At 38.2% G+C, this 26,724-nt stretch overlaps 1 protein-coding gene across 1 annotated transcript in view; it reads right to left on the minus strand.

Moving 5' to 3' along the window:
* Positions 1-26,724, minus strand: part of MRPS9 (mitochondrial ribosomal protein S9) — a 63,928-nt gene that overhangs the window by 21,353 nt on the left and 15,851 nt on the right. Inside the window, exons 3-4 of the mRNA XM_042931876.1 lie at positions 10,960-11,022; positions 10,844-10,874 (exon numbers count right to left, since the gene is read on the minus strand). Of these exons, the coding sequence (XP_042787810.1) occupies positions 10,844-10,874; positions 10,960-11,022 (94 nt within the window). The remainder of the gene's footprint in view (positions 1-10,843; positions 10,875-10,959; positions 11,023-26,724) is intronic.

Consider the following 26,724-nt stretch of genomic DNA (forward strand, 5'->3'; position numbering starts at 1 on the left):
ACATAAGTTGAAAACTCTTTTCTCCCAATCTGTCACCCACCTTTTAATTTGGTTTACAGGTCTTTCATAACCAGTAAGTTTAAAATGTACATATATGTGTGTGTCTATAGCATGTGTACATATAGCATGTGTGAAACATAGCACGTGTGACACAGTCACTTCCTCCATGGCACCATTTCTTGACTGTTTTTCACTATCACCTCTACTAAGAAGTCTTGTTAGACATTTCCCGCTCTAACTGCCTCTGTCTCCATGAAATTTCAATACCACAAATACACTGCATATTTGTTGATGTACATGGTGGTCCTCTGGAGGACCATAAACATTGTAACAGCTCAGACTTTTCTCACCTCCTATGCACCCTTTTATGCCACCTCAGGGACAACATCAATCCTATTGAGCGAGCATGCTTCAAGACTTTGGCTTCCTAAAAACTATTTTCCTATATTTTCTTCTGGAATTTTTATTTTTTTCATGTGCAGAAATTTCACCTCTATGAAATTTGTGCTCGTGAGGCAGAAATCCAAGTTATTACTTTGTCCAGCAAAGAGTCATTATCCCATTACTCTTCTGATACTATGCTTTGTTGAAATACCACCTGTACAATAAGTAGGATATTTTTGTCTTCTGAGGATAGCTGACATTACACATAGGCCACTTTAAGTGAACATACGTAAAATGAAGACCAAAATTTCTAATAAATTATGAAGGAAAGTCTTGATAGGGATCTCAGCTTGAAAAAGAAAACCAAATTCTTATTTGTCAATGGCTATGGATGATTAAATACTTCTCCCACATCATTTTCATAGACTTCATGAAATCCTGCATATCTTCCAAAATTTAGAACTTTACTCTGCAATCCGTTTTCACTGTGTCGCTAAAGCATTCAAGTCAGAATGTGCCCTAGAAAGATAAATCTCATGGCTGCAGATACGACTCTACTGTAAAACTTGGAGGGGTTTCTGAATTGGGTCTCATTTCATGAGTGTGAGTGCGTATGTATGTGCATGCATGTATATATATTTGATTTCATGATATTTCATTCAATCTAAAGATGTCCCAGATTTTAAGATGCCCTATCCTGTATGTTCTATAAAGAGAGAAGGAAAAAAAGCCGATCATCATAGTTTACGTTAATTGTAAAATGAATCCCGCTGTCAAAGATCTTAAAATTGAAAAACTGTCTTAGAATTCACATCAACAAGCATGCTGATGCTGAGTCCTCTAATCTGGTCCACTGGTCTGTCTGTCAGAATACTGCACCACTACCCCACACGATTCAAAGAAGCTTTTGCTGCATTTTGATAGCTGGTAGGGTAAGTTTCCTTCATTATTCTTATTTCTTTTTCAACACTTCTCGCTGCTTCTTGCACATTTACTCTTTCGAATAAAGTTTCTGAGTTTCCCCCAAAGTCCTACCAGGACTCTGATGAAAATTACGCTAATTAATACTTTGAAAAGAAGCAACCTTGCAATCTTTCCTTACAGCAACATGAAGTCTTTCTTCCCAGCTATTCAGATTTTCACTTATGATCTTGAAGCTGCATAATTTTCAACATAAATCTCTTGCATGTTTTTGTTAACTTGTGTCTGTGTTTAAGTTTCTGTTGTTCTGGACACTGCCCCCTCCCTCATTTAACTATGTTTTCTATAAAATTAACTTTTCACAATATACTCTCCTTTCACTATTTTCTTAGTAGACTTTTTGGTTTAGAATATTTCACAGCAACAGTGAGAGGAAGGTAGAGATTTCCCTATACTATCTTTGCCCCCACCTATGCATAGCCACCTTCATTATAAACATCCCCCCCCCCCCCCCACTAGTGTGGTATCCTTGTTACAAGTGAACGTACTCTGTCTGGCCATAGTTTACATTAGGTTCATTCTTGGTGTTGTATACTCAGTGGGGTCTGGATCCACCAGTATAATATCATAGAGTAGTTTCAATGCCCTAAAAATCCTCTGTGCTCCACATACTCCCCTCAATCCCCAGGAGCCACTGACCTTTTCACGGTCTCCATAGTTCAGCCTTTTCCAGCATGTCCTATACTTAGAATCATACAGTAGGTAGCCTTTTCAGTCTGGCTTCTTTCACTCAGTAATTTGCATTTAAGTCTCCTCAAGGCTTGACAGCACCTTTCTTTTCAAAAGTGCTGAATAATATTCCGTTGTCTGTACCTACCACAGTTTATCCATACACATACCAAAGGACATCTCGGTTACTTCCGAGTTTGGGCAATTACAGATGAAGCTGCTTTAAACATCTGTATGCAGGTTTTTGTGTGGTCTTAAGTTTTCAAGCCCTCTGGATAAATACCAAAGAATACAACTGCTGGGATCACAGGGGAAGAGGATGCTTAATTTTGTAAGAACCTACCAAACTATATCTTTCAGGGTGGCTGTCCCATTTTTGCATTTCCACCAGCGAAGAACGAGAGCTCCTGCTGCTCAACATCCTTGGCATAATTTGATAATGTCAGTGTTCCGGGTTTTGGCCATTCTAAAAGGTGTGTAGTGGTATCTTAGGGTTGCTTTAATTTGCATTTCGCTGATGCGAAGCATCTTTTTATATGCTTATGTGCCACGCATAGATCTTCTGTGGTATCTACTAAGAACTTAGGCTCGTATTTAAATTGGGTCATCAACAGTAAGAAATTACTGTTGAGTTGAAGAGTTCTCTGTGTATTTTAGGTAACTGTACTTTATCAGATAGGTCTTTTCCAAATATTTTCTACAACCTCGTTGTGGCTTTTCATTCTCTTGACAGTGTCTTTCTCACAGCAGACAATTTTAATTTTAATGGAATCCAGCTTATCCTTTGGTGTTGTATATAAAAAGCCATGGCCAAACCCAAGGTCTTCTAGGATATTAATTACTGATTCAATTTTCTTAACTGACATAGGCCTATTCAAAGTGTCTACTTCCAGAGTAAGTTTTGGCAGATTGTATTTTTCAAGGAATCGGTCCGTTTCACATAGGTTATCCAGTTTGTAGGTATGGAGTTGTTCATAGTATTCCTTGATTATCCTTTGAATGTCCTGGTATCTGTAGTGGTATCCTCTCTTTCAGTTGTGGTATTTGTAATCTGTATCCTCGCTCCTTTCTTTTAGTTAGCCTGATTAGAGGCTCATCGATTTTACCGATAACATAAAACGGATGTATACAATCTATGATCAAAGAACCAGCTTTTGTTGATTTTCTCCACTGATTTCCTGTGTTCAACTTCAATGACTCCTGCTGTAATTTTTATCATTCTTTTTTCTTTACTTACTTTGGATTTAATTTGCTCTTTGTCTAGTTTCCTAAGATGGAAACTTAGATAAGTGATTTTAGATCTTCTTTTCTAACATATGCATTCGATGCTATAAATTTCCCTCTGAACATTTCTTTTACTCACTCCTCTCATACAGATTAAATATTAGAATTCTCTTGCCAGAGGCAAGGTTAAAGTTTACAGCTCTGGACTCTCTCAGTATATGTGTGTGTGTGTGTGTGTGTGTGTGTGTGTGTGTGTGTGTGTATACACACACACACACACATACATATATATACACACACCTACTGAAATAGAACTGTCTGCATGTTTTTTTTAAAAACATGAGTGATATTAAGCTGTATTTACCCTACGTACTTGCTATAGACTCTTTGTCTTCCCCTGCCCCCCAAATTCATGTTGGAACCTAATCCTCAATGTGCTGGTATCTCAGTGTGGGGCTTTTGGGAGGTAATCAGGTCATAAGGGCAAAGCCCTCATAAATAGAATGAGGAGTGCCCTCACAGAAAGAACCCCAGAGATCCCTGGTCCTTTCACCATGTGAGGACATAGGGAAAGACAGTGGTCTATGAACCAGGAAGCAAGCCTTCACTAGAGTGAGATTTTGATTTCCCAGCTTCTAGAACTGGGAGAAATAAATTTCTGTGATTTGTAAGCCACCTGGTATGTGGTAGCCTGAATGGACTAAGACAATACTACAGCATTTTCACTTGCTTTTCTCACCCAACACTGTGTCTTATCTGTACTAACACAACTAGAACTACCTCTCTCGATCATCAGCATATTACTCCACAGTAGGATTCTCTGACAGTTTAGTTAGCTATCCTGAATTGGTGAACATTTAGATTGTTTCTAGTTTTTTGCCGACACATAATACTTACAGCTTCCAATCTGATAAGGGATAATGGTTTCTTCTCATTGTTTTATAGAGCATGGTTTCTGATCTGATAGTTTCCTATGTTTACTGGTTGCTTGTATTTTCATTAATGAATCGACTATTTTTCTCTTAAGCTGTTTTTAACTTTAAGAGTACTTATTCTAGATAACAGACCTCTGTCTTGTTTCAAATTTTCTCTAGTTTGTTGCTTGCTTTTTTTTCCTTTTTTTTTTTTAAGCTTATTTATTTTGAGGGGGTGGGGAGGAGCAAAAAGAGAGGAAGAGAGAGAATCCCAAGCAGGCTCCATGCTGTCAGGGCAGAACCCGATGTGGGGCTCGATCTAATAAACCGTGAGGTCATGACCTGAGCCCAAATCAAGAGTCTGACACTTAACTGAGATACCTAGGCACTCTAGTTGCTTTTTAAATTTATAGTGTCTTTTTTCCAATTCAGAAGTTCTGAATTTTAAAATAGTTTATTGATCTCTCTCCTTTGCTTTTCTTGTGACTTACTGGTATAATCTTACCCATTATTTGATAGTTGTATGTTTATCCTTCAACTAGCCACTTTAATTCTATTCTAGAATCTAAATCTCTTAATTCATAATGAACTTTTTAAGTCTTGACCCAATTCTGTCATCTTATGGATACAATTTTTTTTTTAATTCCGTTGAGTGGATTAAGAAATAGGACACTTCTGTCCACAGAAATGCAGACACCTATTTCCATCTATTTTTTAAAGACTGCTACAAAGTTAAAACAGAAAATGAGAATAATCCAAATGTTCAGCTCAAGAAATTTTGTGTTTATGAGCCCTCTTTGAAGAATCTACTAGAAAATGAACTCCATTCAACCAAGAGATGACAAAGGAACTGTAGCAAAAGCAGTTATGGGCAGCTTTTAATAATTTAATTATAGATGTAAGATTAGAACAAAGATGAGTAAGAGGTATACAGAATAAAATGTTACCCAAACCAAAGGCAAAACAGAAGGAAAGGGTGTAATGCAACACTCTAAACTGAATTAAGTATCCTCAAACAAGCATTTGGGTTTACTGGAACATACCCTGAATCAAATCTTCGAAATATGGGATCATAATGGACAAAAAACTAAAAGAAATGAAACAACTTAATCAGAGAAGAAACAGAAGAAAAAGCTAAAATCATCAGAAATGTAGGGGCACCTGGGTGGCTCAGTCAGTTGAGCGTCCGACTTCGGCTCGGGTCATGATCTCACAGCTTGTGAGTTCAAGCCCCGTGTCAGGCTCTGTGCTGACAGCTCGGAGCCTGGAGCCTGTTTCGGATTCTGTGTCTCCCTCTCTCTCTCTGCCCCTAACCCACTGACATCCTGTCTCTGTCTCTCTCAAAAAATAAATAAAAATTAAAAAAAAAAATTTAAATCATCAGAAATGTAGACTGACTTATACGTTACTCAAAGAAGAATTAGATTAAAATATAATAAAGGACATTGGGGGAAAAAGTAGAAAAACAATCAAGAAAATGAAAATGAGACAAAGGAAGAAGAGGAGTCAGACAGACAGACCACGACTGATGTGGGAAGCAACCAAAGAAGGAATAACATTTATATAATTGGAGACCCAAAGGACCAAAAAAAAAAAAATGGAACAGAACTAACATCTATAAAACTTTTTGGATGTAAAGGACCAGAATCTACATACTGAAAGAGCTCAGCAGCAGCACAGTAAGCTAACCTTTACTAGTCAATTCAATGACATACTTTCATAAAGTTACTAAACAAAGATAAGGAATCTCTAGGATCACCAGGGGAAGAGGTTAAATGACTCCTAAGGAAAGATAACCAGACTGATATGAGACTTCTCAAGAACAACAGCCAAAGCAAAGCAACAACAGAGCAGCACTTTCAAGAAACTCAAGAAAAGAAAGCGTGAACCAAAGATTTTTCCCTCCAGCCTCGCTGTCCTTAAGTATCAAGGCTATAGGAAAACAATTTAAACACATAAGAGCTCTAAAATTTTTGTATCTACGAGCCCTCTTTGAAGAATCGACTAGAAAACGAACTCCTTTCAATCAAGAGATGACAAAGGAAACTTTAGCAAAAGGAGTTATGGGCAGCCTTTAACAATTTAATTATAGATGGAAGATTAGAACAAAGATGAGTAAGAAGTATACAGAAGAAAAATATTTAAAAAAATAGAATACACACAGACACATATTTTTGTATGTGTACACATAGACATGAATTTATTTGTAATGTTGCAATTCGGTGTTTTTAAAACAGCTCCTGTCCACCAAAATACATACAAGCAGAGAAAAAAAAAATCGCAATTTATTTGTTACCAATGAGACCATCATGTTACTTATTAGATCATCCTCACGCTCCATTCCACACTGGTTTGTGTGGTTTTGACCACCTCGTCATCAACTGGCAGGATGCTCATATCATCTCTGCATGCTTAGCATTTCATCCTTCACTGATGCTGCGGCATGTTTTTGTAACAGAGTATCATTTTCAAAAATTAGAATAATTGATAATTTGAATGTTTCCAATATTCAGATATTTAAGTAATGATATTCTACTGTAAATCTAATGTAGTTTTTAAGTTTGTGGCTTTGTATTTTCTAAGTGGGCAGTCCTAATCTCTATAAATAATTGACTTATTCCTAATTTCGGTGCCTTTTTTAACCCTACTGCTCAAGCCTTTCAAAACAATACCGAGTACCAGGGCCAAGTGGACACATACTTATTTCTGAACTTAAGGTAAAGGAATCCAATGACAGGTTTTTTTAATTTAATGTGTTTCTGTTTCTCAACCTGAGAAAGTTTCTGTTTAGTTGCGGTTTAAGAGTTTCATCAAAAAATAAATGCTGGGGGTGCCTGGGTGGCTCAGTCGGTTAAGCATCCCACTCTTGGTTTCAGTTTAGGTCACGATCTCACAGTGTGTGAGATCAAGCCTCGGGTCAGGCTCTGCGCTGACAGCAAGGAGCTTACTTGGGATTCTCCCTCCCTCTCTCTCGCTCTCTGCCCCTCCCCAGCTCATGCATGCGTACATTCCTTCTCTCTCCCAAAATAAACGTTAAAAAAAACCCAAAACGCTGAATTTTGTTAAATTACCTTTTTTCATCTATGAAAATGTTTTTTCCCCTGACTCAAATAACACATTAATAAATTCCTAATATTAAGCCATCCTTATATTCCTGGGGATAAAAAGGTTCTGGCACATTTTTCATATAATGCTTTATTTGGTTTGCTATCATTTTATTTAGTGAGAACAGACTACAGGTATTTATGCAATTCATGTCTAGATCTAATAATTGTGTGAGCCTTTAAAGTGACTCTGCAAGCTTTCATTCTTTTTTTCTGCTCTGCAACATGTTAAAAAGTTCAAGCTTTAGCCAAGGTATGATAGACCTCACGGACAGAACTTCTGGACTTTGCTCCTCTCTGACTACCTGTGACTTCTCTAGCTTTGAGTCTAACCAGTATTCTCCTGATTAGGACAATTTGGGGAATCATATTTTTCCTTAAACTACCTGTGTGAGAGTCAGTGGGGTGTGGCAGTGTTTTGGAGCGACGACTGCTGGGGCCTGTGCACATTCTGCCTCAGTCGCTTCCTAGCTGTGTGTCCTTGGTGTTTCAATTCCTTCGTCTGTAAGATGAGGAACACGATGGTATCTACTTAACAAGACTGTTGTGAAGATTAGGAGGACATACATACAAAGCACTAAGAGCTGGGCCTGACTTGCTCTATGTTTCGATAAATACTGGTCATTTTTATTAATTAGGATACTCTTCAAATTAGAATAAAGCTACCCAAAAACAATCTTACACTGTAATAATACGCTCTGAATATTATTTAAAAATTTTAATACTGTCCTTTTATGTTTTCCTTTCTCCTTGACCAGACTTGCCAGAAGTTGATCAATTTTCGAAGAACCAGTTGGTTTTATTTATCCTACCTCTTCTTTCAAATTTCTTCCTTCAATAGAGTTCTTTTCCTGCATTCTTGAACTGAATACTTAGTTCATTTACTTCTAGTCTTTCTTAATGTCTGCCAAATACATGTTTGCCTCTGTATAACACCTGCCCATATCCCACTGGGTTTGCTATGAACCGTTCTCGTTGTTCTACATTTCTAAATAATCTGTAATCTCAATTTGGATTTCCTCCTTAATCCAACAGTTTTATGGTTCTGTTGATTTTAAGTCAGAAAATCTAATCTATATAAATTCTTGGAATTTGTTAGATTTTTCTCTATGACCTATATAATTCTATTAATATTCCATTAGCATCCATACAGAAAAATGTATTCTTTGTACTTGTATGTGTAGCTATAAAATCATGCTGTGTTATTCAAATTCTTTAGAGCCTTAGTTAACAGCTTTTGCTATGAACATTTCAATGCTAAATGCTTGGTACAAAAAGGTTCATGGTCGTCAAAACCACTTAATGGATATTAGATCCTATCAATATAAATTAACATTCTTGTCTCATCGAACCATTCCCCGACCTCCTTGAATTCCATTTCATCTAGTATTAGGTGCTATTCCTTGAGCCTGTCACCAATCTGGTATATATCTTTGTTTTTTCCGATATTTTTATCACTTGCCTGTAACAGCAGAGCAGGATTTTTATGTTAACTCAATCTGGACGCTTCCATCTTTTAATAAAGAGGTGGCACTTTCCAAACATCATAGTCTAGTCAAATCTAAATTTCCCTGGTATTTTTAAACATAAAAAAATCAGTTTGCCTATGTTTACAAAGTACAGCAACACTGGTAGGTAGGTGACAAAAGGAAATTTGCTAATTCTCAAGGAGTCCTGTTTAAATAGTTAACTGCAGTGTAATAAAATCCTACTGCTACTGACACAGTTCCAAAATAACAAGCATTCTGCAGGGATCTCTAGAATTTTCAGTGTTGCATTCCAAGTGATGTAATAACAAACTTTTAATACTGAGAAGCTGGTGAGATTTGAAAGAAACAGCCTCAGAGGGGCGGATGCATAAGAGATGCAAAGAGTAGAGATACACAGAACAAAGAGAAGAAGACACGTAAGTGAGGAGCCTGTGAGGTTGAAAAATAGACAAGCCACTAAAAATAAGAAAAAAAAAGTTACACATTTTTGGGTGTGTATGCCTTGTATATGCAGTTTTATTTCTAAAGCGAGCTGCATCTTTAAATTTGACCTGTACTTGTAACACAGCCTTCACGTATGATGTCTCCAAGAGCTATTAACTGAATTGGTGTTATAGTTTACAATCAACCACGTCAAAAAAATGAGAAAATATAAAAAGACAGAATGTATTTATAAAAAGACCCCTAATACTTGTAACGGGATTCAAAATACAAGTTCTCATTTCAAAGAGAGAAGGGAAACAGCAGAATGAAAAAAGGCCTGGCTTTGCACACAGGTTAAGACTTAGCAGAAGTATCAAGGCAACGCAAATACATTTTTTATAGAAATATCTGCTCTCCTACCAATCTCTATTTAATCAGCTCTAATTAGATACTGAGTAATGAATGCTGCCTGCACATCGAGCATCTGCGGCTACCGGGCTCTTCTCTACCGGGCACATTTTTGCTGCTGAGTTACATGCTTACTAAGAGTCAGTTGTGTTCGTTCCCAAGCCCGTTTATTACAATTGTACCTCCTTCTGTAGTTACGTGAGTTAAGTATTACATAAACGGATGAAATATGAGTGGAAACAGAAAAGAGTTTTCGCATCTATGAAAACGAAGTTGAATGCTTTAGAAAAACTGAAAGGCAGGTTACCAAAAAACCAAGTTTGTCCATCTTCAGTGTGGTTAGAGAAAAAGTCTGCAGAAGTGAAGAAATATTTTGCACTCAGATTTCTTGGAAAGTCTAAGTTCTTTGCTCCACCGTGAGGAAACCAAACCTAAAACACTTTGATGATACGTCAACGACAGCAGGGTTATGCCAGAGAAACAGGGAGAAACAGATACCTACTCAAAGAAAACTACCCTCTAGGGTTATACGAAAAGATTGATGAATAAATGTAAATTTATAGCAAGTGTTTTTAAGAAGTGATTTCTGGCTTTAGTACTTTTTAAATTAATTGACAACTACCACCAGTCCACGCTGGGGAACAGGCTTTTAATGTAAATTAGACAACAGTAAATACATGATTTCCTGGTTTGTATGTCTTCTTCAAGATTTAATTTTACACATTTAAAAAATAAAGAGAAAAGCTTAAAAGAAGCCAGAGAAAACAGAGGGCCAGGCAAGAATGATGGCTAACTGCTCATCAGAAACAATGCAAGACAAAAGACAATGGAATTATATCGATAAAGTAAGGAAAGATCAAAGGGGGGGGGGGAGGATCTATATTCAGTGAAAATATGCTTCCAAAATGAACAAAAGTTTTAAGTTTTCAAGTAAAAAAAAAAACTGCATTAGGCTTCAGCAGATCTGTTCCCCACTCTTCCTCAAAAAAGCATATTAGAATGCAAAGCGATTAGTATGACATCAGTATAGGCATGAACTCTAACCTGACCTGATTGTAATATAACTTACTTTAAGAAAACAGTTTGCAAATTGCAGTCATTTCTCATTAGGTATAAAATATCACTGGCTGACTTCACAATGGCCATGACACAGGAGCGCATCTCCACCACGTGCGAGCGGCTGCAGATACGCAACGTAACACTGCAGTACGGGAAGAGCTGTTCATTCATTCTTGAGCCAACTTACCTCTCTGTTTGGGAAAAATCTGTTCAGGATGCTGTAAAATAAATTAAAGTACATTAGATAAATTACTGTAACATAGAAACCGAAGTGAAATTTTTAAAAAATATTAAGATAACTACCTTCATTATTGGCCTGGCTTGCTTCTCAAACAAACCACTTGGAAAAAGGTAAGCAATAGCTCTCTGAAAAGACACACAAAGGTTCATTAACAGTTAATATAAACACAAGAGACTGAGTGCTTACTACATGCCAGATTGCAAACTAAGAGTTTCATACACATTATCTCATCTCATAATCTTTTCAATGGGATAGTAAAATCACCACATCCACATCCCCCCAAAGAAAAATAACTTGTAACTATTAAACTAGTTATTAACAACTTTGAAACACAGAGGTGATACTGCAAACTTCTCTTTTTTGAAAGCAAACGAGAGGCACTCGTCTATAACCTCTGTGCTCAAGAGCACCCCTTCGAACTCCCTGCTGGCGGTGCAAATATCAAAGACCGAACACCGAAAAGAGCAGGCTCTAAGTCTCATCCACCGTGACAGCCCCGACGTTTTCTGACACTCTTTGAACTCTTCCTAGAAGTTGTGAGAGGCTTTTAAGCTACATTTTTTCCAGCCAAGTTCTCCTAAATGTCTGTTTCTCAATGGGGATGCTACTGGCATTTTGAGTGGGACAGCTCTGGTGCAGGCAGCCCTCCCCTTCCCCTGGACTGCAGGTCACTTAGCACGCCGGCCCTTCTCCACAACCTATGCCAGTAACATCCCCGGTGCCTGTGACAAATCTCACCCCCACGTTTCCAAATGCCCCTTGCCTCCCCGTACGCCGCCACCTTGACAACTGCATAAGCCATTCATTCCAGCGTCGTCTTCTCCAACACCGCTCCTCACAATGAAAAGCAAACCACGTGCATTGTCATTTCTGTTGAAGGGTGTCGGATGAGAAGTCTGTGGCCTTGGATCTTATTAGCTCTGTATCTGAACTCTAAATGATCTGGCAGCTCATGGGAACACAGTGCTGCTCTTTTAGAGAGGCTGTTCTCACGATGGGCCTCTCTGCCCACCCTCACAGGAAATGTGCTAGACCAGATTCTGCCCCCGAAAGTAGGGGCCTGTAATTTAGGGCTTGTAAATTCCATTATATTAGGGAGCCCGTCTGTGACTCTGGGTCGAGCTTCATTCTCCCATTCGGCCTCTTGGCAATAAAACCGACACTGAAGACACTCTCAGATCAAACATCAGAGGGCTCATTTTGTGAACTTTTTTTCTTTCTAAAACCAGAGACTCCTCTGCCTTCCTTCTCTGAAGGAGAAAAGGTGGACTTTTTAATAAGTGATGTTGAGAGAACTGACTGCCATTTGGAAAATGATAAAAGTGGATGCAAACCCAACAGCATACACAAGAATAAACTTCAAATGAGTCAGACGGCTAAACACAGAGAATCAAATCAAACAAGTACTAGAAGAAAAAACATGGTGAATCCCTTTACAAGCTACACCCCCACAGGCAAAACCAACATACAGCTTATTCATGGATTTATAACAATAAAATATGAGAAACACTCAGCACCGCCCCCCACCCCCCGCCAAGGTTGGTTGCATAAATGATGGCACACCCTTGCCATCAAGCACTCGAGCCATAAAAAAAAAAAAGACAGGTAAAAGCAAGATGCAAAAGAAATGTACTTAGAGTGTGACCTTTGGTGTAAGAAAAAGAAATAAGATAATACACACAGGAACGGGGGGTGGGGGGGTGGGATATACATCGGCTTCTTTCCACACGGAAAGGTAAAGTGGAAACTAAAAAAAACCATCATCTATTAAGGGGTGGGCAGCAGCAGGTGAGGGGCACGGGGACGAGTCCTCTGAAGCGTGAATATGTCATATACATTAAAGACTAAAATTTTCAAAACAAACTCTAAAACTTAATGCAGACATAAACAAATAAACCTAACTTCTAATGACAAAAACAATTGCAAAGAAATCCCCAACTTTATTTGGAAGGCTTAGCGTCAGGAATATTAATACTAAAATTCTGAAATATTATGTGTATCTTACATAGCATAAAGTAAATACATATGTTAATTTTACAGTGACCAAAGTTTTACTGTAGAGGAGATACAAATATAAAAGAAATGTCAGTTTGAATGAGACAAATCAATACACACTCATGATCTTTAAAAAATATTATTTCCTACATTATTACTCTAATATTTAAAAGATACTAGTTTTTACTTGTGTCCCCTGAAAGCGCATAGAAGCAATGAAACTCTAGGAACAATGGGTGGCCCCTAGCATCCAGATCTTAGTTTCTAAATACAATTTCTTAGTACAAGGAACAGCGTATGGCAGAGAAATAGTTAGGCCTTAGGCAGGAAAAGTATAAAATAAGCCTGAGACACTTTCCTGTGCCAGAAAACAAGGAAGTGCTCAAAAAGACAGAGAAGCCAGCTTCAAGGAGCTCCCACTGGCCATACCTGGGACAACGCGAACATCAAAAAGAACAATGACTATGCCTTGTAACATGCTCAATATGTACATGTTGAAGAGTGTGCTTGTGAACACACACACACACACACACACACACAGGGTCACTGGCTTTCTCTTTTTTCCAGAGTTCTGAAGTAGGGGGTGAGGAGAAAAGGAAAGCCTCTGTATGAAAGAATACCAGTTAAATAAAAATAGAAGGAATGGCGGAAGTAGAAAATCATTGTTTTATAACTTTCAAGGTAATAACCAATTTCAGCCAAGGATCACCAGTGGATGCTAAAATCATTGGCTGAAAGGTTACTGGGGAATGGAATATTCAAATGAATCCAAAGTATCACCCTAGAGATTACCTGCCAGTTACAAGGCGGGGAAGAAGTTCCTTTTACAATAAAGAGGTCTAGCGGTTACTAGTTTTAACCAAGGGATAAGATGTACAATCAATAGTGGGACAAACTCACGATGTACCTCCCGGTGTGAGGGAACAAGAAGTACACAATATCATGGGAGAACTATCTGTATATACTCTAAATCTAATCACAAGGAAGTAGAAAGCCAGAATGTGGGATAACTGTAGAAGACAAATAGTCTGAGTTCTACAAAACTAGCTGGCTATAAAGGCATTTGGGAGAAAATTGAGAAAATTTAAGTATAGACTATATAATGCATGACATTATAGAATTATTATAATTGCATTTAGGTACAATAGTGGTATTGTGGAAAAAATGGTATAAAGGTTGTATGTATTTAGCGGTACATGCTGAACCATTTAGGGGTTAAGTGTTATATCTGCATTTTCAACAGCTTATTCAAAAAAAGCTTTAATGTATAGAGAGAAAGGGAACGTGGCAAAACGTTAACTGGCAAATCTATGTGAAAAGTATACGTATATATGTATGTGCATGTTTGTATTCGTTGAATATTCAAATTTCCTGGAAATTTGAAAAATGTCAAAATAAAAAACTGAGGAAAATGTTAAAAATTAAAAAATAAGTCAGCCAGATCTTTCCAAATCTAACCGGTCTCAGCAGGGCCACCAAGAGCCTACAGCACGTGTGGGCCACCTAGACTTCAGGCCTGGTTCCCACAGTCGGACACAAGGCTGGTCAGACATCTTGGTCAAGGGGCTACTGACTCCAGGCCTGGGGGAGAGTATTAGCGGGGAGGAATAAAGGACAGCTCTTCAGCTGGGGGTGAGCGCTCCATAATTACAGGGGGGAAATCCAACCAACTTTCAAATTCGGTTCAAGCTGTTACTGGCATCATTTTCAAATATAAAACTTACCATTAACTTAGAAGTCCAAGAAGAGAATGAAAATGTAAAGAATTCCATCCCACAGCTGGATTTCTCATGAAAACTAAGACTCAGATAAGTCACGAGGAAGTTAATTGGCAGAACTTGAAAATAAAGTGTTGACTGCAAGGGGCGTCTACGTCTTACAGGCAATCTCAGTTTTAAAAAAAAATAAAAGCAAGCCAATAAAGAATCTGCTAGATATACTCTGCAATTTCCTGAAAGGATGAGGAAAAGTAGCACTGTCTTAAAAAAAAAAACTCAGCTAAAAGCAAATTAACACATATTTACTAATTCATAATTCCTCACCATATTATTAGATGATAATATAGTCTGAGATGATAAAATACCTACACGATGGGATGAGTGAGGCGAGGGATGTAGACACTGTAACGTAGTATTAGGCTACTAATGACCTTCTGATATGGCAGAGAGAGGATCATGTGCTTCTGGACTGGGACTCACCACAGATCACTGGAACCACAGAAAGCAAAACCACAGACAGAAGGGTAACACTGTACTCAAGGGATAAATCAAGAACCAAATTGACTGCAGAGTCCTCAAGTGAATCAACTAGAAAATAGAACATTTTATAGACAATTGGGGAAACTGAAATACAGATTAATATATAAATGTTCTCACACCCTGCTACAGACTATATTCAAATTAATTTTGTTAAACGTGATAATGGTATTGTGGTTGTACAGGAAAACATCCCAATTTTTTGGAGATATGCACTCATGCATGAAGGGCTAAAGTACCCTAATGTTTGTAATTGACTTGAAGAGAAAGTAGTTCAGCCACAAAATAGGAAGGTGAAGTAAATATGGCAAAATGTCAAGTTATTTAAACTAGGTGATGGTCATCGGGTATGCACTGTACAACGATGTCTCCTTTTCTGTATGACTGAAATTTTCACAAGAAAAAATATACAAATTCATGTTTACTGCTATTGCTATTAGCCTAGAATATTTCGCTTTTTCAGTTCTGGTTCCTACCCCCATGTTTAATAAACCTACATAAATACATAGATGTGTGTGTGTGTGTGTGTGTGTGTATACACACAGATACATACACACATACAAGTGATGAATCTTATTCTTTTACAATTGAACTGAAATTGTTTTCAGTTCAGATATAAGCAACTATTGTGAGATATAAGCAACTGCTGTTTCAGTCAGATATAAGCAACTATTGTCTACACTTCTAAATTTCTATTGATTCTTTCGGTGTATTTTTGAACTGTTTTCAAAACAAATATTTCAGGTATTTTGAATTGTTTTAATGAAAGACAATATAAAATGAAATCACAGAATGATATTACTTATACTTCCAAAGTGTTCTCTTTCTTTCAAATAAGGCAAAAAATACAAATTCTCACTTGGGGGGAAATGACGGAGCAATCTTCTGGTCAACCAAAGGAAGTCTCTCCGATAATGGAAATATTCTATAATCTGTGCTGGCTGATACGACAGCCAGTAGCCCACGCGGCCATGATGCACTTGACACGTGGCAAGTGTGACTGAGGAACTAAACTTTAACGTTAGTTCATTTTAATGAACTTGATAGCCATTCCTAGTTTTCTCTTCTGTGAGGTGAGGGCATTTTAATACTCTGGATCTGTGATTTGATTCCTTGGGGGCTTGGATGGGGAACTCAGCATCAGGGAAAGCTGTAGAAAGTCGAATTTCCTGACATTTCTCTTGATACCACTGAGGCCCTCTGCTACTAACCAGAATGACTTTAACTTAACTGTGTCTCAGAACTTGGATTCTATACCCCATTTCTGCCTGAATTTAAATGCTGGGGACAGGAGGCAGAAACATTTATATACAGTAAGTGGCAGGAAAACCTAGGCATATACATACACACACGAACACTCACGTGAGGTGAAAATGAAAGTAATATCACAAGACTCGACAGATACCCAATTAGTCCTCTTGTGATGTTTATTAATTCAAGGGCCCTTATTACAGTTGGCGGCTCCTGCCACCCCCGTCTGTTCCTTTCCAGTTAATCTTAACTTGCTACTGGAAAGAAAAAGATGTAAATACCGAGTTGTGACCAACACTGAAAACTCCTGCTTGTTTTGCACCTCTTTCCTCCTAGGAACAAAGCAAAAGGAAGAAAAAAACAACCAAAATGACAAGCATCCCCTTCTTTCTTGTGGCCTCGGAACGCCCACCTGACGGAACAAGGTCATCCTCCAGAGCCCATGAGGACAGAGCCTCGTCTGCAACACGCCCTCCAGGGAACCCTCTCCCAGTGTCTGCAGCGCATTCAGTCCAGGTCCCCACCGCCACCTTAAAGGCAGAAATGGTGAGAGGAGGCAGGCACCCATCAGCTTTCTCTACCGCTGCTGGTAGTGACACAGCTCCTGGACACTGTGCACGTTTGCAAAGTATGAGACCGTGCGTGTGTGCTGCAGTCTGCTGTGCCAGCACCAACCTCCGAGCATGGTGTCACCCAAGTCACTGCCATCTCGTTACAGAAGCTCTGCCATCAGCTGTAAGGGTACTGGCCCCTGCAATGAGAGCGATCCCACCAGGGAACACGACAGCTTTCCTGCTTCCTGCTTTTCAGACTGTCTCCTTACCCAGGGATAAGATTTCACCTTCCTTGACCAGGATGACTTGTGTGTAATCAAGGCCAGGCAGGCACATCCCAAACCCCTACAGGGGTCTGTTAGGGCACGGGGACCTGACACTTTAGCAGAAAGGGATTTGTGCAAGCCCTTCCAAATACGGCATCTACCTCTCCACCTCTCTCCATACCGCTACTAATTTGCCCCTTTGGCTTCCTCAATCAGTTTCTCTCCAAAGCCACAGGCTCGAGAGACTTCCCCAAGCTCTCCCTGCAGATGGCATACAGCTTCACCCTCACTCCTTACAACGACAGCCTCTGCCCCGCACCTGAAAAACATCTCATAGAAGATAAAGTCTTCCACGGGCTCACGCCTTGAGTCCTCGGGGCTTCCCAAAATGCACAGTACCTAACAATAGTATTCCTAATTCAACATAAGGCTAAGGACCGTATTTCAAATAAGTATAACAAAGAAGCAGCAGCAAGAATGGTTACAGGCAGAAGGGCTTTTTCACACAAAATTTTGAATTAAGGTGGGGCGCCAGCGTGGCTCAGTCAGTTGAGCACCTGACTTCGGCTCAGGTCATGATCTCGCGGTTCGGGAGTTCGAGCCCTGCATAGGGCTCTGTGCTGACAGCTCAGAGCCTGGAGCCTGGTTCGGATTCTGTGTCTCGCTCTCTCTCTGCCCCATCCCTGCTTGTCCTCTGTCTCTCTATCCTTCAAAAATGAATAAACATTGAAAAAAATTTATTTTAATTTTAAATTAAGGTAAAGATTTGGTTGGGAAAGTTTTAGAAGTACCAGAAATGAAAATGAGAAACAAAGGCAAAGAAAGTGTTAAAATACTTTTTTAAAAAAGTTTTCCTGATGTTATTCAGAAATATCTATATTAGCATGATAAAAAACGGAGAATTGAAATATTAAGATAGGTGAGGTTAAGTCAACCAGAAAATCAGCGAAGGAAGGCGGTGAGAGAAATATTTGACTCTCTGCTAATGTAAACTCGTCACCTGTAATGTTCCAGGGTTCCTGGCACATGTGTGGCACTTACTGGGCACTAGAGAAAAAGCACCAGCAGGACATGGCCTAGGACCTCAAGTATCTTAAAATTAGAGGAGAATTGGCAGTTCACATCTGAACTGTGGTTTAGCCCACTTGGACCACATGTATCAACTACAGTAGAATTAACAGAAGTTTTCTAATCATCTGAAATAAGCATTGTTTCACTTCTAAGCAATCTACATAAAAAACTATTACATAAACTAAGAAACAGCCAATTCTTCCATAGAAACAAAAAACAGAAATATATGCATTTGACCAGTGAACGACACAGGTTTCAATTCCTGTGAGTCCCTGGTACGCGCTGAGTTGTGTTCTGATAAACGCAGTGCAGTACTTGTAAATGTATTTTCCTTGTGATTTTCTTAACACTCTCTTTTTTCTAGTTTGCTTTATTGTAACTGCATAGCGTATAATACGCACAACATACAAGGTATGTGCTAATCAACTGTATCGATACAAGGTATTGATAAAGCTTCTGGTCAACAGTAGGCCATTAATAAGTAGCTAAGTGACATTTAGGGGAGTCAGAAGTTCTCTGAGGATTTTCGACTCTACAGGGGGTTGGCACCCCTGAACCCTGTGTTGTGGAAAGGCCAACTGTGTATCAGTAGGGGATCAATTTTCTTCAAGAAGCTTGAAAACAATATTACTAGCTCAATATCGGTATTTGTCTTAGGTTAGCATTTGGGTTTCAAGAGAACCTTTTCTTAGTAGGAACCAGATTCTGGGTGTAGCTTGTAGTTAACACTCGTGTGCAAACATCATCAATGTCTACGATTATATACCTGAAGTAGATGCCAAATCATTGCCTTACTCTGATTTAAGGTTGCTGATGACTTAATCTTTCAGACTTAAGTTCACTCAGAAGAAACTCTGAGCCATAGGGATAGGGGAAAAAAAACCTATTTTCTTATAATAAGTTCTAGATTAACATTTCCTATATTAAGTTCTGGAATTCAACTTGGCAAAGTTCTTAGGTATTTTAAATCTTAGGTGTTACGTCAAATTTGAAAACAATGTTATATACGTGATGCAGGTTCAATAGCTGGTTGTCACAAAAACAAAAAAACAAACCACAAAAATTCTGCTTCTTTTGGAGATAAAAAAAGTGGAGCATACATTTAATGATAAGTACAGAAACCTTTAAAAGTTTAGAGGCACCTAAGTGGCTCCATCGATTAAGTCAACTCTTGATTTCGGCTCAGCTCATGACCTCACGGTTTGTGAGATCGGGCTCTGTGCTGACAGTGCAGAGCCTGCTTAGGATTCTCTCTCTCTCTCTCTCTCTCTCTCTCTCTCTCTCTCTCTCCCCCTGCCTTTCCGCCCTCCCCTTCGAAATAAAATAAAGATTTAAAAATATTTATTGAACGACAGCATGGTTTACCTGAATCTAAAACAAAAAAATACTGACAAAAATAAAGAATGTAAATTTTTAAAAAATTCATCCACATAAGTCACGGAGTAAGGTAATTCTCATCTCGTAAATATGTTTCTTACATTTCTAGGTGTCTAACTAGAATACTGGGTAATTCAAGCGTTCTCTAAAACGAAGGCAAAGTATTTAACTACATTCTTAGGCTTAAATCAAAGTATAAAAGGACTGCAGGCTCAACCCAGGAGGAGCACCGGGTCAGGAATGCAATCTCTATTAATTAGGTATCCCAGCTGGGCAGTGGGTTTGCAGCTGTTAACTTGATCAATGACTTACCTAAATGTCATCTCTACTGATTCGCTTATAAATTACCAGCAAGTGAGACTAATGTACAGGTGCTAATTTATTTAAACTGTTCTCTACAGTTCTACATAGCTTTATAAACTGCATCTGGCACCTAATGTTAGCTGTCAGTTGTACTTAGACATGCCTGTCCTAACGACTCTGTTCATTAGAAGTGAGCACAAATTATGAAATATTGTGAAAAATGATACATCAAATGGAATGGGCACAGCAAATCAATTAGAGAAACTTCATACAGCATATTCACACTTAGGAGAATAAAACATTCTGGTTTCAGAATGAGGTCTATAATACCAATTAAAAAGTAATTGGTAGACTTCAGCAGTGTTATATATCAATTTGCTGGCTTTTTTCCTGAAATGCTATAGTAATGTAGAACTTAACTTTTAATTCCCAAATAAAGACATTAGTAAATGCAAGTGCAATTCTGTATCCATAACGTTTAACACAACCGAAATGTCTCCAACTTAAAACTAGTAAGTGATACTACTTAATTCAAAACGGGAAATGTAAATAGCAGTGGTCCTCAACTTCTTTGGGTGCTGATAGCATGATTTTGAAATAACTGTAACCCACTGTCTACTCTAGCATAACAATGTGTTACAATGTCACTGGACCAGCCTTTTGCCTTGGGTCACTAAGGAAAACGGATGCAGCCCTGCCTCCATTACACGCTGGGGGTTTATTTCTTTACAGTCTCCGTACACATAGTCTTCTCTTGGCCAAGTTGGAACCGTTTCACATTGAATACAGAACCCACTCAGCTCACTATTCAATCTGACAGTTCAATCCTCCTCATGGTAACCGTACGGTTATAGACCAAAATATGTTTTACATGTTGATCAACATTTGGCAGTAATCTGTGAAAGGTTTAAGGAACAGGAGTTGAGAACCACAGGATTAAGACAGATTTTCAAAACATTCAGCATAGCATTTAAGTATTTCCAGCAAGTGACCATATACACTACTGACTGTGAGAGGGGACCGACCCTCTCAGATCTGCTGGAGGTAAAGCAGCATCATAGTGGTTCAGTGGGGAAGTGCAACGAGTGGTTTCTTCCTTTTCAAAAGAACTTAAAATAGTAGGCAAAAATTAAACTATCTCGAAATGCAGAAAATCTACTTTGCCCATGACTAATTTCTTTCTAGTTAATTTGTTATTTCACAAACTAAAAATTTTTGTCACATCAATACAATACCAAGATTGAGCATTAAATACAGCAAAGTAATTTTGCACCCACACAAAAAAATGCTAGCCAATATACAGTGCTGTAGCTTTAATAATAAACTTCTAAATAATGTAACTTTTAAGTAAATATTAAAAGTGACAAGAATTATTTTTATTCAGAAAATTTTATAACATATATACCTCTTTTTATTTTGCAAATCCACAACTGTAATCTTTTTTTAAAATATTTTTTAAGTTTATTTGAGAGAGAGAGAGAGAACATGCAAGTAGGGGAGGGGCAGAGAGAGAGAATTCCAAGCAGGCTCTGCACTGTCAGTACAGAGCCCAATGTAGGGCTCGAACTCACAAACCGTGAGATCGTGACCTGAGCTAAATCAGGTGGACACTCAAGTGAGTAGACACTCAAGCGAATGAGGCACCCGGGGGCCCCTGTACTCTTTTTATTTAAAAAAAAAATTTTTTTTAACGTTTATTTATTTTTGAGACAGAGAGAGACAGAGCATGAACGGGGGAGGGTCAGAGAGAGAGGGAGACACAGAATCCGAAACAGGCTCCAGGCTCTGCGTGGTCAGCACAGAGCCCGACGCGGGGCTCGAACTCACGGACAGCGAGATCATGACCTGAGCCGAAGTCGGCTGCCCAACCGACTGAGCCACCCAGGCGCCCCAGCCCTGTACTCTTTTCAAAAGCCTTTATACACGTTATATATACATAGCATGTAAGATTAGCAAGGTATAATTTCACATATTCTATATGCTGCACTCAGTAGGGCCAGATTTCTCTTCAAGTTCAGCCTTCTGCAATCAAGTTCTAAACCTAGAAATCCACAGAAAAATGCCTACAAAGAGCTGAATTGGCCGACATAAATTCACGATTTTACTTCGTAGGAAGGACACGCAGGTCCTCACGCCAAGTTCAGTGGCTGTTAGTTTTAATTCTCAGGCCTAACAAGTTTAGTTATGCCAGAAGGCTGGAGGGGAGAGCAGCCAGAGGCAGACTCACAGACATCTTGACAGGAAAGGAGATGGCAGGGATCAGCAATAAAGCATAGCCAGGCCATTCAGTACAGGGACAAACAGGAACGACGAGCCACAGTCAGGGTTATCACAGCTCGACAACCATGCTAAAAGGAAAATCCTGAGGCGTAGTAAGGTTAAATTACACTCCTTATACTCTGCTAAATAAGGCTGGGGAGACCATCATTTATGTTAGAAAATGTTACCCAAAAAATTAATCTTCGAAAGTGTGGAAAAACCGGCTTTGCATACAGAAAGACCTGGCCAGCCCTGGATTCCTGAACAGTAAATACTGACCCCATAAGGTTTTTATAAAGATTGAATGTGGTAATGTACACCAGGCTCCCAGACAGCATCTTGCACATACATAGGAGGTTTTTGATAAGTGGTGGTATTTTTCATTACAGATAATAATTAAAAATAGTTTCCCTTATCTGGAAACTTCACTTTTGCAGATTATCTAATTTCCTCATCATATAAAATAAGAGAAAAATTACTGTACCTGGTTTTCAATTCTTAAACACATTACAAAAAAGCATTACAACTTCTAAATATGTAAAAGCAATCACAGTGTCCTTCCAAAAGATTATCTGGAAGTTTAAAGCACTTTCCTGATTTTGGGTATCTGAAATTTATTTGGTTTTGTCTTTAGAAATAATTAAGCATTGTGTCAGTATGGAAACGCTACATAAGACTCATCAGCTATATACTCTTTCAGGTTATATATACAGCCAAATCTCAAACACAAATAATAGGTTTGAAAACACACACACAAACAGGAACTGCAATAGGTATATATACTTTTAATTCTTTGGTTAAAGAATTGAGCTGGTTGTCTCTGTCCTTTTTTGCTTTTACATCTACTTAGATGCCAAAGACAGTCCACTAAATTTAATAAAATGCCCAGAGCTAATTGATTTAAATGTGAGACTTAGTGAGGCAGATCAATCACTTGCAGGGAAGTCCAACACGGCAGAATTATGTCACTGGGGTCACCATTCACTTCCACACGGGCATTTAGGCAGTGTGCTAGGTGAGACCAAATCCCAACCTGTGGCTACAACGTAATCTCTTGTTCCATTCACTCAGTGATAAATCAATATACTCAACGGCACTTCCTATTATTCTCCTCGACATCCAGTCTTAGGTGGGATGGGAGATGTGTGTGACAAAGGTAATTAGAGAACTAGTGAATGATTCAAATTATAGATTTTACTTATGACATTTAACAGTAATGAGAACAATAACACGCTGCATTAATCTCATACTCTACTTATATTCTGAGGTAGGCAAACAGATATTATTTTAGAGATGAGAAAATCAAGTGACAGAGTGCTGTGACTTGCCAAACATTATAGTGGTTAGTGACACTGCAAGGAATCTCCTGATTCCAGGTTCTGCATCTTGCAAAAGCATCACTTCAACTACAATGAATCTCTTTAAAAAAAAAAAAAAATCAACTTAAATTTAACAACAAAGTCCTATATATTCCGTAGATATATGTATTCCTTACAACACAAGAAATTCCGCTTCATTTTAGAAAATTTTAAAGAAGCAATTGGATGGCTTTCATGTTAATTCATGATTTTATCACTCTATTGGCTAAATCTAAGGGAGATTTTTACTATATTCTATTAGCAAAAGGACACAAAATAACATCAAGTTACCTTCACCACCTGCATACACACATGCAGTTTTAAAAGTACAGAGAAGCTGTCACCTCTCACATTCACATACTGATTTTAAATACCTCTTCTCCGGAAAGCAATTCTATATTGTAAGAACCAGAACAAAACATATTGTTTCAACCTGACTGAATGATAGGATCCTTTTAGATTCCTCTAATAATACAAAAAGAATACTCTAGATAGAGACACCCATGTGTGTCTGTGGCGAACACCTTAACAAATTTTAAAGATATCTTCATATATGAAAGTTGTTTTCAATCTTAAGTATTTTTGCTTAAGTACATTTTACAGATAGTTTCAGCTATCATTATTTTAGCAATTGGACAAGTAGTATGGAAAAACCAATTTCTAAAATATATAAAATAACAAATCGTTTAATCTGAATATAATGGCACCTAATTTACCAATGTGAAAATTACACAGTGAGCCTAGACTTTCAAGCAGGTAAATGAATTAAATTATAGACTGTGTCTGCTACCTAGAAGTTAAATCCTCTTGAAAGTATTTTTAACATCCCAAACTAATATTCTGATTAAGTATCTAAGCAATGAAATAACCACTCCAAACAACACAGTTAATTTTTAATACTAACAGTGTGAAAATGGTTATCTTCTCAGACAGAATTACAAAGCCACTGAAGGAATTTATTTCTTTCAATAAGCTAAATATGCCCCATATGCCCAGAAAGGTAGTAAAGATCCTCAAAAATGCCATAGTGGTAAACTCAGTTGGGTAGTGGGATCCTCTTGCTGACAACAGTTACTCAGGGGCACACAGGTCCCAAGAAGAGAGAGGAGAACCAGTTTTATTGTTTTTTTTTTTCTTAATTTTTTTTTGGAATCTTTATTTTTGAGAGAGAGAGAGAGAGAGAGAGCGCGCGCACATGAGCGGAGGAGGGGCAGAGAGAGAGAGAGACACACACTCAGAGTCCAAAGCAGGCTCCAGGCTCTGAGCTGTCAGCACAGAGCCCGATGCGGGGCTTGAACTCATGAGTGGTGAGATCATGACCTGAGCTGAAGTCAGAAGCTTAACCGACTGAGCCACCCAGGTGCCCCGAGGAGAACCAGTTTTAAATGCAAACAGCAGTAAAAAGAAAACCAACCACAAAGAAATCCCAGGCCCAAATGAATTCAACCAAACATTTAAATACCAACTCTTCACAAACTCTTGTGAAAACAGAAGAAAACACCCACCAACTCTTTCAATGAAGCCAAATATTACCCTGAATTCAAAATGAGACGAAGACATTATAAAAAAACCACAGATCAGTATCAATCAGATACAAAAATCCTCCACAAAATGCTAGCAAACTAACTCCAGAAACACATAAAAAAGATGACCCACACAAAGTGAGATTTATTCCAGGAACACAAGGTTAGTTTAACATCCACATCAATTTATGTAAATAAAATAATAATAATAATTAGAAAATCAGCATTTGTTTCCATCAAGTCCAGAACAAATCTGTCGGTAAAATGAGACCCTCCTTTATGACTGACTTTGCGATTTGCTATGTCATAATATTTTTTTTTGCTTATGCTTATCTCTTCAGTTTTACAACATGAAAGTAGCTGTTACTACTCTAACTTAATAATGATAAAAACATAAAAAAGTCAACTACAGTGACATACCACACCAATAAAAGGCATGATCGTCTCAATAAAAGCAAAAAATAAAAATAAAAAGCATTTGACAATATCCAGTACCTCTTTACAATAAAAATATTCAATAAATTGGGTATGGAATTTCCTATGCCTGATTAAGAGTATCTGCAAAAAGCCCATTGCTAATGTATTTATTGGTGAAAGACCGAATGCTTTTCCCCTAAGATCAGAAACAAGATGAGGATGTCTACCCTTGCCATTTCTGTTCAACATTACTGGAATGTCTAGACGTGGCAATTAGAGAAGAAAAAGAAATAAAATGGATCCAGACTAGAAGGAAAGAAGTTAAGCTGTTTCTATTTGCAAGTGAGAGCATACTGCATGCAGAAAACTACATGAACCACCACAAAACAAGTAACAAAATGGCAATAAATACATATCTATCAATAATTACTTTGAATGTAAATGGACTAAGTGCTCCAATCAAAAGACATACAGTGACAGAGTGGATAAAACAAGACCCATCTATATGATGCCTACAAGACACTCATTTCAGACCTAAGGACACCTGCAGACTGAAAGTGAGGGGGAAGAAACTTCATGTAAATGGATGTCAAAAAAAAAAAGAGCTGGATTAGCAATACTTACATTGGACAAAAACAGACCATTTTTTTAAGGTTATTTACTTATTTATGAGAGAGTGTAAGCAAGCGGGAGAGGGGCAGGGGGGGGGTGGGGAGGGAGAGAGAGAGAGAGAGAGAGAGAGAGAGAGAGAATCCAAAGCAGGCTCTGTCTGCACGGTCAGGACAGAGCCTAATGGCAGAGGTTGAACTCATGAACCGTGAGATCATGACCTGAGCCAAAATCAAGAATCAGACACTTAACTGACTGAGCCACCCAGGCACTCCACAAAAATAGACTTTAAAACAAAGTCTATGAAGAGAGACAAAGAAAGACATCACATAATAATAAAGGGGACAATCCAACAAGACAATATAACAACTGTAAATATATATATGTACCCAACATGAGAGCATCCAAATACACAAAATGCTTAATAACAAACATAAAAGAGCTAATTGATAATAACACAGTAATAGTAGCAGATTTTAACACCCCCACTCATAGCGATGGATAGATCATCCAAACAGAAAATCAACAAGGAAAAGAGCAGCTTTGAATGATACACTGGAATGGATGGATTTAACAGATGTATTCAGAA

The sequence above is a fragment of the Panthera leo genome, chromosome A3 (assembly GCF_018350215.1).
Source record: "Panthera leo isolate Ple1 chromosome A3, P.leo_Ple1_pat1.1, whole genome shotgun sequence".
NCBI lineage: Eukaryota > Metazoa > Chordata > Mammalia > Carnivora > Felidae > Panthera > Panthera leo.